The following is a 14,671-nucleotide window of genomic DNA, read 5'->3' as shown; positions in this document are numbered from 1 at the left end:
GAAATCTAAATCGAGTTAATATTTGCTGTGACCCCACTTTGCCTTTAAAACAGCATAAATTCTTCTAGGTATACTTGCACAAGGCAAAGGGTAGTCACACCAAATATTGATTTGATTCAGATTTACCTACTGTTCATTCACTTTGCATTTTGTAACTTGATAAAAAAAAAACTGTTAACACTTCTATTTTTGAAAGCATTCTTACTTTGCAGCAATTTTCCACAACTGCCTAAAACTTTTGCACAGTAATATATATATATATATATATATATATATATATATATATAATTATTTTTTTTTACTTTTTTACATATTTTCCTAAAGTTAGGGTCAGTAAAGGTTTATGTTTGCTCTAGAATGGACAAAGGGCTGTTGATCTATGGAAACTGAAGTCATTGAGTGCTTATAATTTTTTTCTAGCCCCCAGGATGAAGACACTTCATTCTATTTTGATGGTAGTGGGTATTCCATTGTGGAAAAGACTCTACGTTCTACCACAACTCAGATATTTATACACTTCCGCACATTTTCGCCAAATGGGCTCCTACTATACCTTGCCTCCAACGGAACGGTAAGTCTGATTGCATGTCATATCATAGTTTTATTACAAAGGTTTTAATAATAATTTGTTGCAATGTTTTAGATTTTGTATCAAAACAATTCTAGGGGTTCTGAAGAAATTATATTAAAAGGGTATTGCCATCTTGAACATTTATGGCATATCCACAACTCCCGCTTGGTAGGACTCAGCGGCCAATTTTCCCAGTTGAAATCCATAGAGGTATGGCCGCACTTTCAAGCAGCTCTCTATTGAAGTCTATGGAAGATGCGGAACAAATTGAGCAAGCAGCACTCTGCTCTTTCTCTAACTCCTATCGATTTCAATGGAGAGTAAGGCATTTATAGCATATTCTGTGGATATGTCGTGAATGCTCAAGATGTGAATATCCCTTTAAGTAGACATCATGGAACAGACATGTAGCTTATCTTCAATGACACAGCAGATATAATAGACTGTAGTATCCCTTTAATTTTCTGCATTCCTAAAGAAAATATCAGATAACATATGTCAAATTAAGCTCTACTGATACTGTATGTATGACATTCCAGACCAGTTATTTACATATTTGGCTTTTATATTATTTACATAGCCTAATGTAGCATTCAATCTAAACCTTAAAGCATATGGGGATCGAAAAAAAATAAGGGGACATAATCTAAAACTGGAATGAGGAAAGAACTGAGGTTAGCATTAACGTTATTGTAGTGAGTTGTAGTGTCTTGGCACAAGCTTTCTGCTGCTGAAGCTGTAAAATCAACAGCGAGTCATTTTAAGCATGCCTGGAATAGACAAATTCCACCATAGGACAAGGAAAATGATTCAAAACACAAGTAAATCAATAAAAAGATTTAAAAAAAAACTAAATAAATAAAAGCGTAAACAACAACACATAAAAGGGCAGACTTTTATGCTTCTATGTTTCTATGAAAGTCTGCAGTACTTGATAATTTAAACATAACTTTAACATTTGGTTCATATTTGCAGTTAATTTTATCTGACTAGAGGCTAGTGTGAATTGTAATGTAAACCCTGGCATTCCACAGAGACCCCATCAGAGAAATAAGAGCCGACAAGTGATATCCCCGGGGCTAGTCCCACTAGGCAGCTGTTGGCTAAAGAGTAGATGGTAATGAAGTGACCAAAGCAGGTTCAAGCGACTCAGGCTAGTTTTACATATACCAATAGCCCCCCATAACTAGCTATCTGCAAATTACAAATACAATATTATTATTTTCATATTCTTGTAGCATGTAAATACACAGAAAGATAAACACTACAGGGATAAGCAGATTTTTTTTCTTCATAGGAAGGTGAAAGATGGTTCTGTACCTAAAAAATATTGCATTCTGATGGCTAGCTCAGACATTTGTCTCAATAATTCATCATAGAGATTGTGAAAATATATTCACACATCTAACCTGAGGCATATAAACATAGTAACTGGCAGAGAAGTAAAAGCAGGGTACACAGGGTGTAGTTAAACCCGGTCACCTGTTCATAGGGCGAGGGATCAGAGCTACACAGTGATGCAGTTATGCCAGATGGGGAAATCTCACTGTATAAAGTAATCAGGGCTGGCCTTTGGGGCGTGAGACCCGTGCTGCAACAGGCCTGGCATCCAAGGCTGGTGACCACCACATATCTGAATATTAAATACCAGTTTTATTTCAATATTGAACTAGATTACTCTTATTACATTACTTTATGGAGCAGTTATTTGGTCACTTTATGTTGGTATTATTTGTACACTGTATGATATATTTTGATAGTGCCACTGTATAGAATTTTTTCATAACTATATGAAAGTGCTATTCGAAAATCATATGACACTGTTATTTGGGCACTATACTGTATGGTGTTTACAATTACACACTGTATGTTCATACTGTACATCATATTTTGGCAGAAGATACTGCACAGGGCATCATCCAACGTATGGCCGACTTTGAAAGCAATACACCTGTAACAGACCGTAATTGGTCAGTTCTAGCAGGGCTGGGTTTCTCATTTGGCACAATCATTGTGATACGATGACAAGTTGTCTGGATTTTACTTAGCTGAGAAAGTTAACATTAATGAATAAACTCTACATCTGTACTTCATTATATATATGTATATGGATCTCAATCATTGTGATGAGAAAATATACAGCTGCATGGCCATGCTATAGATCCATGTACAGTATGTATCCATAATACAGCACCCATCGCCTGCTATAGGTCCATGCTTTACCTCCTTGTTTTTCAGGAGTGGCATACTTGATCTGACAAGAGGATACAGAGGCATCATATAGAAGCATACAGTGTGACTATGAGTCTGTAGCACAGAACTAAGGGCATTCTGTGTGTCTCTGAATAGGGTCTACGCTCACATCTTTTACATGTGAATGAGCCCTTCAAGGGGTTTTCCCATCAGGGACATTTATGACTTATCCACAGGATATCTCATAAATGCCAGATAGATGTGAGTCCCACCTCTGGGACCTGCACCTATCTCTAGAACAGGGCCCCTTAAACTCTGTTCTCCAATCTGTGCTCTGGCTGACTCGTGTGATTTCTAACCATGAAGATGGAAACATCGTAGCTCACTGAGCTACGCTGTTTTTGAAAGTCCCATAGAACTGAATGGTAGTTACGGAAAGATCGTACATAGCTCGCATGCTACGCTGCTTCTGTAACTGCCATACACTACTATGGGAGTTACGGAAACAGCGTAGCTTAGCGAGCTATTCGGTTTTCGTAACTCCCGACTAGAGATGAGCGAACTTATGATAAGTTCGGTTCGGCTGGTTCGCCAAATTTCTTGAAAAAGTTAGATTCGGACCGAACTAGTTCGGACCGAACCTGTAATTCAAGAAAGCCCATAAAAATCGTGTATGGAGCTCCCGTAATAACGGGTGGCTACATGTGTGCACCCGGCATTACGGCTGCGTTGCTAGGCGACGTCAGTAAATAGTCACTGTCCAGGGTGCTGAAAGAGTTAACTGATCGGCAGTAACTCTTTCAGCACCCTGGACAGTGACTACCGATCCCAATATAGAGCAATCTGTAAAAAAAAAAAAAAGACGTTCATACTTACCGAGAACTTCCTGCTTCTTCCTCCAGTCCGGCCTCCTGGCCGTTGGCTTGGTGACGCGTCCCTCTCGACATCCCTGGATGACGTTTCAGCCAATGTGACCGCTGCAGCCAATCACATGCTGCAGCGGTCACATGGACTGTCGCGTCATCCAGGGATGTCGGGCTGGATGTCAAGAGAGGGACGCGTCACCGTTGCCTTGGTGACGCGTCCCTCTTTCGGCATCCAGCCCGACATCCCTGGATGACGCGGCAGTCCATGTGACCGCTGCAGCCTGGGATTGGCCTGTGATTGGCTGCAGCCTGTGATTGGCCTGTGATTGGCTGCAGCGGTCACTTGGACTGAATCGTCATCTCGGGAGGTCGGACTGGAGGAAGAAGCACGGAGTTATCGGTAAGTAGGAACTTCTATTTTTTTTTTACACGTTGATGTATATTGTGATCGGAAGTCACTGTCCAGGGTGCTGAAACAGTTACTGCCGATCGCTTAACTCTTTCAGCACCCTGGACAGTGACTATCTCCTGACTTTGCGTACAGGAAAATCAGTGACTCATAAGCCGGGTTCAGTCAAAACGTGTTCGGCCGAACCCGGTGAAGTTCGGATTCGCTGCGAACCGAACTTTTCACGATGTTCGGACCGAAGTCCCGGTTCGCTCAGCTCTACTCCCGACCATATAGTCAGGAAGTGGCCAGGAGGCAGCGGGAGCACAAAAAGGTAGAACAGGGTTTAGGGGGCCCCGCTCTAGAGATGGGTGCGGGTCACAGAGGTGGGACCCGCATCTATCTGACATTTCTGGCATATCCTGTGGATGTGTCATAAATGTCTTCGATGAGAAAAACCCCTTTAAGGAGAATAGTTTATGCTGTAGTGGCACGAGAATTTTAGAGCTGCGCCTCACACCAAAATGTAAAATAATATCAAGAGCAAAACATGTAAGGTACATTATTTGTATAGGAACATAGAATGACCAGTATAATAGGCATACAAATGCCACATTGTTATCCCCACAACATCGGCTGCACCTGGGTACAAACTCTATACAGGGTTTACTGTTCAGTTCTAAATGTCTCATGCAATATTTGCAATGTTTGCATTCTCACACCCCGGACTGAACATTTTCATGTCACTTGTTGACAGTACTGTGCTCTTATGTTGTATGTTTCCTCATTAGAGAGATTTCCTGTCTCTGGAAATAGTGGATGGAAAACTAAGAGTTTCAGTGGAATTGGGCTCAGGTCCTCTGATACTGACAACAGATGGACGTTACAATGATGGAACTTGGTATAAAGTTGCCTTCCAGCGGAATAAAAAGCAAGGTATAATGATGTGATTCTCGTATATTTATGACTAAGACAAGTGATTTCATTTTGTTACAGTGTATAATATTTATTGACTATTAGTGACCTCAGTTTTGGATTATGATTACTAAATATAAATCTTGCTACTATAAAATATAGATATAGTTTTTTTCTCTAATGGACATTCCAGTTTACTGAGAAATAAATTGGACTCTGCAATAGCTTTTTTGTGTTTTTTATTCATGGCAAACTTATTTTATTCTCTTATTTTTGTTAAAAAGGTATTTTGGCTGTTATGGATTCCTACAATTCCAGCCAGAAGGAGACAAAACAAGGAGAAGCCCCCGGTACTGCATCAGACCTTAACAGATCAGATAAAGATCCAATATATATCGGTGGCCTTCCTAGGTCCAGGGTTATAAGGTATGTTAGTAACATGTATTACTATATTAATCATGGGAATAGAAGGAAGTACTAAAGGCCCTTTTACACGGGCCAATGATCGGCCAAACGAGCGTTCACAGGAATGCTCGTCTCCAATCATTGCTCTGTGTAAACATGGCAACAATCAGCCGATGAATGAGCAGATGCTCATTCATCGGCTGATCGTATTGTTTATGCAGCAATAATTATTGTTGTTGGCAGTACATCTCCGTGTGTAAAAAGGGAGACATGCTGCCGACATGATGGAAATGTATGGGGACGAGCGATCGTAGTAATGATCACTTGTCCCCATACATAACCAATCATTGCTCCTTGTAATAGGAGCAAACGAGCGCTGATCCACGATCGCGCTCGTTTTCACGACCCATATTGGCCAGTGTAAAAGGACCTTAAACCTAACCATGCCATTGTATCTACTTTGAATGGCAAAGCTGCCCATAGACATTAGATATTTCAAGATCCGTCAGCAATTTAAGGAACCCTTGCCTTGCACAATGGGGGAAAGTACTTTTGTGATTTGTGTACATATTAGTTGGACCACAATCTGATCCAGTTGCAGGTCATTACAGTTTGCAGTAATCTTCGGGCTGATTTGATCATATTTTACAACAACCCTCTTGTTTTATCCTGGATACAGACATGAGTGTTTTGTTATTATGGTTTTAACATGATCACACAAATAAGAACATCAGAAGTTATCTTAAATTTGTGATCACGCGCCGGTTATCTTTCTGTATATATCGGATTATGTGTCTATGTCCTATATAAAACGTGTACTTATTTTTTATTACCATGTCTAGGCGCCAGCTGAGCAGTAGATCCTATGTTGGTTGTATAAGGAATTTGGAGATTTCACGCTCAAACTTTGACTTGCTGAGAAATGCATATGGTGTGAGAAAAGGCTGCAAATTAGAGGTAGGAGGCACTTGTTTTTTTATCAATAATATTTTTATTACATTTCAGATATTAATGAGGTTGTTTAGTAAAGAAACTCTTCACACCTAGATTAAATAGTTTTTACTACATATGAATATTTTCAGAAAACATATACCATCAAAGTGAAACATACTTGAAATGAATGGCCACCTTTTAACACCATGTTATTTTTAGGTCCTATATTCTGTGCTCGTTCATTTTATAATATATCTTTATAGAGATGGGAACTGGTTTTTCAAATTCAAAATTCTAAGTATCCTTAACTCCCCCTAGTGGTGGCTGCATGTAGGCAACATTTTACTATTTTATATAGACAAAAAAACTCCTACAGCAATTTCAAAAGGAGGGGCTAGCTGCTATAAGGTAAAGCATACTCCCCATGTAACGATAAAGGCACTCCTATGTAAACATTTAAACACGGAAGAAAAGAAAGGAGCATAAGAGCCTATACAATAAAATATATCTTTATTAACACGTAAATACATACAACGTAATTAAAAAGGTACAAAAGGACGAAAGGACACTTTTACAATTCCAGTGAAAAGCACGTGATGGCAGACTGTTTAATAATACATGTAGAAAGTATCAGAGACTCAGGGCATGTAACTATAGAGTATGGCTAGTATTAGTGTGAGAAGCACTAGTTATCCGATGATGACATAATGCCAATAATACATAACAGTGTGCAAGGAAGAAACTAGATTGCTAATGATAGATAAGTCACTAAAAGAGCAGGTAAAGCCAAATTTTCCCTCTATTCGGAGAGAGTCTCTTACCCATAAATAGTTGATAGCACAGTCTGGCAGTCGTGCACAGGACCCCAACGCGCGTTTCGCCGTTGTGCTTCCTCAAGGGGTTTGTAGTGTCAAATAAACTCCTGCCTCAAATACAAAAGACAGCAGCTGACATGGGTGTTTGTTAAATGCCGAGAGTTGATGGCGCACATCTCCTGTCGAAACCGGAAGCGTGGCAAGCCCCACTCCCAGCGCCGTAGCGCACACCTAGGATCCCCGACGCGTACAGGGATCCCGGGCATGCGCAGTGCGCCATAGGTGCGGGAACCGGGCCAGCCACACGTCCGTGACGTACAGAGGAGGCGCGCTCCTCATTGGACAAGGAACAAACAGAGATGAACGGAGGTAAGTGTTAATATGGAACATACACAGTGGCCCCCAGTGTGTGCCGATATACAAAAATTATCCTTATAATTAAAAATCTTATTAAAAAGAGACATCTTATAGCAAAGTGCGTGCCAGAAACAAAAGACATCAAACATCAAAGTCCAATCCAAAAATGTATAAGACACACCAGAGAATATATTGAGGCAATCATTGACTCATAAGAATCGTGAAAGAAACAAAAAACCAAACAAAATATATATGACTAATGCCGTGGTGCAGGACCGCAGGATTAGATAAGGGGAAAAGGTAATCTCCCAAAGAAAAAACAAAGTTCATCTAATATGTAGAAAAAATATATGATAAGACAGAAGTGCACTGTCGTTGGTACCACACTAGTGGTGATGCATGTTCCATGTTGTCATAAATAAAATATGAATAACAATCATGGAACAAGGGTTGTGTGAAAAACATACAGAAGTGAAGCTAAAAATATAAAATGTATATTAAAACAATGTGTACATACATATAAGAAAAAGATAATGATCAGTCGACAACCTATAAAGGTACATATAACAAATAAATATATCTATGTATGTATCTTCTATCGATATTTCGGAGGCATTTTACTATTTGACTCTATGGGGAGTTTTATTAAGACTGGTGTTTTATTTGCCAGTCTTAATAAGGAACAAGCAGGGGTAGGATGCGACAAAGTTATTAAGAGGTGCATGCCTCCTAATAATTTTGACGCATCGTCAGCTGTCCGTGCGCCATTGCGTCAAGAGCTTTATACTATTATTTACACCAGTTTCTAGTGTAAATTATAGTCAATTCGGCAACCTGCGTTGGCCACATCCCCTTCTGCTAAGCTCCATCCACTTTTTTAAAAAAGCGACAAAAATGGCCCAAAATTCGCAAGAAAACTGGCGTAGGAAAGTAAATAAATTCACTAGCACCTTATTAGTTGTCATTCTCTACGCAGAGTAAACTATGGCTCGTATTGCAAATTGGTTTATAATACAGTACATAAGGTTTGCATTAAAAGTATTGTAATTCGCTTGATGCTTTAGCAGTTAATATATATTTGTCTTCTATTTTCTTTGTAGCCTACCCGTAGCATAACAGTTCTAAATGATGGCTATGTAGAGATGTTGCCTATATCTCTGCCACCAGAATCTGAGGTCATGGTGTCATTTTCCACACTCAATGAGACAGGAATTATCTTGGCTGGTTTTGGCAAGCCAGTGGAGAAACGAAGTCGCAGACAAGCCCAACTGGTGAGTAATGCATTTTACTCTAAAGGTCAATGTAATGCTTAAATCAAGTTTCCACTATGAAATCATCCGTAAAAGGTAAGAGACAGATTTTGCAACAGGACATATAATTCATTTTAAAGTGTCTCTATACCTTTTAACTGTAAATAGATTTAAAAAAGGTTGAAGGGGCATTAGACATTTTGAGTGAGACTCCACTTTTGACTAATCTTGGCTATATAGTCAGCAAACATAAAATACAACTTGACCTGTGTAAAAGGAACCTTAGTCTGCGCTGACTTAAGTAATGCTATTGGGGGATGATATAGTCTCTCATTTCTTCTGACGAGTAGCATATTTGGGACACATTATGGTCACTCTTAGTTGTATATGTGTCCATTGTTTTATTGAATTATGATATTGGTGTCTATATCCTCTTTTCTGCTTTTTTTTAATCTTCATATTTCACGTTTTATAGTTTCAAGGTAAAAATTAAATTAAAATTCCACCTTTTAATACCCTTTGTTTAATTGAATAGGTTCAGTGGAGCTCTGTGTTTCTGCTATACGGCTCCCACTTTCCTGCTTCCTCTCACAGTCATAAACAGATGATAAAATTGTGGCCTCCTGTAGCCTCCAATCGGAGGAGTGTAGAGGTTTACTGCATACAGATTTATTACTGAGCTCAGAGCACTAAAAAGTCCGTCTTCCGTTAGCTCCTCCTAGCCAGTGGCACCTGCAAGCAAACAGAATATTGTAATTTTACTCTGTTTCTGTGTGAAGGAAGAGGGGATGTGGAGCTCTGTAATAAAAAAAAAATGGCGCTTTGACACCTATAAATATATAGTATGTATACACTTTATACCATGCTTTCACATCTAGGTCTCATGACTCATTATTTATAACCTTTTTGGTATTTCCATGGGGCTGGCCGACTGTAGAAAACAAGCACTGTGTCATAATGCTTTTCCTTTTCAGTTCTGTTATAATTTGTGCTACAAACCTCGATCGAGGTTTCTCCGAAACTTCAGTCCCTTTTGACAGCAAGAATAGTGCAGCATGTAGCACTATTCTAGCCATCAAAATGACAGAAACCTCAACTCTGATAGACCAATTATAAGTCAATGTGGTCCATGGGCCACCATTTGGATTTGTTTAACGACGGATCTATCACAGTGTCATGGCTTCTATTAAAACGAAAGCCATTATGCCTGTGGGAACGGAGCCTTAGATTTGGAGCTCTAGAAAGCAGAGTCCCCCTTTTTTAAATCCCATTGTCTGTAGTTCTGTAGGAAGTGTTCATGTTGCTTGTAATGATAATAGTAAAAAGGTGTATTCATATGCACTATAGCAGATACTCTAGGTAAAGACTGTCCGCTGTGTTTATAGGGTTTGAGAGGAACACCATTTACATTACACTAAAAGCTCAGTACAGGCATTAGCAGAATGTAGAGAGTGAAAATACAATACATCAGTTGCTTGTGATACTGCAGATATTGATAATGAAGGTTGACCTATATGTAAGAATAAGAATCATTATCAATAGTCTATCTTCTAGGTATTTCTCGTACTTGTTTCATATAAAATACATTCCATAAGTTTAACCTGTTAGGCCTCATGCACACAGCTGTAGCCATGTGCACGGCCGTGATTTTCGGGTTGGCCGGGGGCGGAGTGTCACCGCAAGCCGCCCGCAAATCGCGGGCCATGCACTTGGCCGCGTCCATTATTTCCTATGGGCCTGGACCGCAGAACGCGGCCGTAATAAGACATGCCCATTCTTTCTGCGGTCTGGGCTCCTGGGCCATACACAGACCGTGGAAACCACAGTCGTGTGCATGGCCCCATAGGAATGAATGGGGCCGCAATTCTCCCGTGACTTTTCGGGGGAATTGCGGCCGCAAAAGCACGTTCGTGTGCATAGGGCCTTAGTAATAAGCTGAATGTGACTGCTCATTTACTGCTCCCATACATAGGGGAAGGGACACATAAACATACATTAAATAATAAAATGGGTCATTGTTGGCGTGTTGAATTCTTATCCAGAAGAAAGGAATACATCAGTGCTTATTTTGCATGGAAAGAATTATCTTAGTATGTGTGTGATTTCACAGGGAAGGCAGTGTTGTGTGAGAATTACTGCTGTTTGACAAAGCCTCAGGCATTTTGTGAAATTAGATTTTTAGACTTTAATAACCCGAGGCAGCGCCTAAAGCCCAATCATTCTGTATAATAAGGTCACAATGCCATAGGCTTATTCTTTATTCAGGGTATCTATGCCGCATGTGTTGTGCCACTCTATAGTGCTAAAATCTTGAAATAGTAATTTTCACATGGATATTATATTTTTTTTAAAGTGAGAATTGCTTCTTTTATTACTTTACCTGTATTATAAGATCTTTACTTTTCAGCCTAGCAGAGCTAGAAATATAAGATGCATATTATCTCAGCTCATTTCAGATTCGGAGTTAATTGTTAATCAGCAGAGTGGTTAATTTGTGTAATGGGCCTAGAAATATAGAATACATTTTCGAAAGGTGCTTTAGAATTTTCTGCATATATAATGGTGGGAATTTTGAGGCTTTCGGTCGAAATTAGCATTTCTTACAGTATGCATATCAGTCAGATTTTTTTGTTACAAATTGATACTTCAATTTGTAATAATGATTTACTTTATATATTGTTATAGTGGTTGGAGCTCTGTTCCGCTAATGAGGAGCTCTGAAGCCCCTGTTCAGTATGCACAAGATGCTTTGATAAAGTTTCAGACAGCCTGTGGCCAACGTTAGAGATGAAGATAGATTTGCCTTATTCCATCTAACCTAGTATCCAGTAAGCTCCTCTTATAAAATTAGACTGCGCAAATTGAGCAGGGGACTCGGAACTCTGTATTAGAGGAATAGTGCTCTTATCCATATAACAATATATGATGGCAACAATTACCGCAAGCTGAAATATGTCCATGTAAGAAATACAAACTCTAAAGGAAACAAACACTTTCCCTTTTGGTAAAGAAGATAAAAATAAGCATTCTACTTTCAATACTGTCTTGATATGCAATGCATAGGGCTCTAAAAATAATATTAGTCCATGCCATGACAGAAATATTCTTTCAGAAGACAAAGAACAACTAAAGGTAAATGTTAGGACCTCGTCCTATTAACAGTTGATTATTTATTTTTGTTTTGTAGCCATTCTTTGCTATGATGCTTGTAAATGGTCACATTGAATTACATATCAATCCTATGGATGGAGCTAGCACAAGGAAAGTGGTGGTCAAATCCCCAACTGGAACATATAGTGATGGTCAAGAACATTCTCTTATTCTTCTTCGTAACAAGAGGTATGTGATTTAATTTCTAAGCTTATCAACCCTTCCTTCTCCAACTATTTGTCAGAATAGTCCTTTCTCAGTTATCCTATATGGCAGATACTCCCCTAGCTCTTCTATGTACCGCAACTTTCCTTCACTAACTGTATTGTTTGCCAGACCACTTATTTACCCGAGTTACATAGCTATTTCTTCAGCATGGTTCAAAAGAGGTACAAGTTCTTCTAGTTCAATCTATTTTCATATAGTGTTGCTCCAGCGTAAGCCATATTCATATACCTCTATGGCAAAGTTGTCTGTTGTCCTTAAATTAGGATGAAAAATCATTATTGTCGGTGGAAAGCCCTGGATCATTTAACCATATAGGAAATATAATACACATAATTTGTAACCCCCTGTCATTCAAGAAAGGCAGCAAATACTTTTATATAATCATTTAACTAACTCTGTGGAAGAGATGGCCCTAGACTTACTGCTCTTACAATAAATGTCGATGGTGACAACTTCTTTTCTTTAGATGTAGTAGACTCCCCCTTATAGTTAGTTATAGTTACTGGTCTGGGCATAGGGATCATTAGCGAAATATCTGTAATGTCCCTTGGTATGTTAATACATAGTAATTAGGTAACTCCTAAGGCGGCTTTTCTCCAATATCACCAGTTCTCGAGGCCTCCTACTGTATGTGCCAAGCCACGCCTACTCCAGCTTTCCTATGTGCCAGGCCCCTCCGTCTCCAACTTTTCTATGTTCGAAACCACTCCTTCTCAAGCTGTCCTATGTACCATACTCCTGCTTCTCCAGCTCTCTTATGTGCCAGACACCACATTCACCAGCTCCTCTATGGGCAACATCTTTTGTGTAAAATGTCCACTAGTTCTCCTATGTGACAGGCCACTTTTTTTCTTGTAGCCATTTTTCTGATAGAAGACAGTATGGCCTCACCACTGGGAATACAATTCAAGCATTTTGATTATTAATATAACTGCTCAAGCATTCTTCCTGCATTAGCTTGTTTTGCACAATTTGAGATGACATGAATTTACATTTTATTCCATGTCCTTAACCAGTTTGAACACAAGTGATATTTTTTTTGCCACTTTGTGACTTCTGTTTTTCAGGATGGTAAGTGTACAAGTTGATGAAGGAAAACCAGCTGAAGTCAAACTAAATGGTCCATCTGTTGAATTAGTTCACATAAAAACATCCAGCTTTTTCATTGGTGGAGTTCCTGCAAAAATGGCTTCTACAATGCTCAAAACAAGCCAGTCATTCTACGGATGTATCCAGAATTTCATTTTAAATATGGAGTAAGTTCACAATCAGATGAAAGTTCATAAAAACAATAAACTACTTAATATATATATATATATATATATATATATATGTGTGTGTGTAGATAGATAGATAGATAGATAGATAGATAGATAGATAGATAGATAGATAGATAGATAGATAGATAGATAGATAGATAGATAGATAGATAGATAGATAGATAGATAGATAGATAGATAGATAGATAGATAGATATAGGGATATATACACTGCTCAGGGAAAACTTGCATAACAGTATAACCCCAAGTCAGTTAAACTTCAGGGATTTAATCTGTCCACTTAGGAAACATAAGTGAATGTTAATCAATGTTACCTGCTTTGCTGCAAATGAAAGTGACCACAGGTGCAGAGTAAGACATACCCCAAAAATTGAATGGTTTTTCAGGATGGTAAGTGTACAAGTTGATGAAGGAAAACCAGCTGAAGTCAGACTAAATGGTCCATCTGTTGAATTAGTTCACATAAAAACATCCAGCTTTTTCATTGGTGGAGTTCCTGCAAAAATGGCTTCTACAATGCTCAAAACAAGCCAGTCATTCTACGGATGTATCCAGAATTTCATTTTAAATATGGAGTAAGTTCACAATCAGATGAAAGTTCATAAAAACAATAAACTACTTTATATATATATATATATATATATATATATATATATATATATATATATATATATATATATATATATATATATATATGTGTGTGTGTAGATAGATAGATAGATAGATAGATAGATAGATAGATAGATAGATAGATAGATAGATAGATAGATAGATAGATATAGGGATATATACACTGCTCAGGGAAAACTTGCATAACAGTATAACCCCAAGTCAGTTAAACTTCAGGGATTTAATCTGTCCACTTAGGAAACATAAGTGAATGTTAATCAATGTCACCTGCTTTGCTGCAAATGAAAATGACCACAGGTGCAGAGTAAGACATACCCCAAAAATTGAATGGTTTTTCAGGTGGTGAACACAGACAATTCCTCTCTTCTTATCCTTCGTAACATTTTTTTTTTCTAGTTTCATTTAGTAACCTTGTCACTACTGGTAGCATTAGGCGGTATCTGCAGCCCATTCAGGTTGCACAAGAAGTCCAGCTTCTCCAGGATGTCACATCTATATGTGCCGTTGTAAGAAGGTTTGCTGTGTGTCCCAGCACAGTCTTAAGACCATGGGGCAGATACTAGGGCACAGGCCATTACACGAGGGGAGCAGGACAGGGCCGTAGAATGGCATCAAACCATTAGCAGGACTGGTATCTGCTTCTTCGTGCAAGGAGGAACAGGAGAAGCACTGCCAGACTCCTACAAAATT

The 14,671-nt window shown here is 38.8% G+C and overlaps 1 protein-coding gene across 2 annotated transcripts in view; it reads left to right on the top strand.

Annotated features, from left to right (window-relative positions):
• LAMA1 (laminin subunit alpha 1) overlaps positions 1 to 14,671 on the top strand; it is a 166,915-nt gene that overhangs the window by 135,946 nt on the left and 16,298 nt on the right. Inside the window, exons 49-55 of one of the 2 annotated variants that reach the window (XM_075826407.1) lie at positions 421 to 571; positions 4,810 to 4,954; positions 5,218 to 5,359; positions 6,181 to 6,295; positions 8,544 to 8,714; positions 11,881 to 12,032; positions 13,738 to 13,926. In XM_075826407.1, the coding sequence (XP_075682522.1) occupies positions 421 to 571; positions 4,810 to 4,954; positions 5,218 to 5,359; positions 6,181 to 6,295; positions 8,544 to 8,714; positions 11,881 to 12,032; positions 13,738 to 13,926 (1,065 nt within the window). Of the gene's footprint in view, positions 1 to 420; positions 572 to 4,809; positions 4,955 to 5,217; positions 5,360 to 6,180; positions 6,296 to 8,543; positions 8,715 to 11,880; positions 12,033 to 13,138; positions 13,328 to 13,737; positions 13,927 to 14,671 lie in introns of both variants that reach the window. The other variant, XM_075826408.1, reaches the window with a different exon arrangement.

This window comes from Rhinoderma darwinii, chromosome 5, assembly GCF_050947455.1.
Source record: "Rhinoderma darwinii isolate aRhiDar2 chromosome 5, aRhiDar2.hap1, whole genome shotgun sequence".
In the NCBI taxonomy this organism is placed as follows: domain Eukaryota; kingdom Metazoa; phylum Chordata; class Amphibia; order Anura; family Rhinodermatidae; genus Rhinoderma; species Rhinoderma darwinii.
Note: the sequence above shows the minus strand (reverse complement) of the source record. Positions and strands in the feature narration are given on the sequence as shown.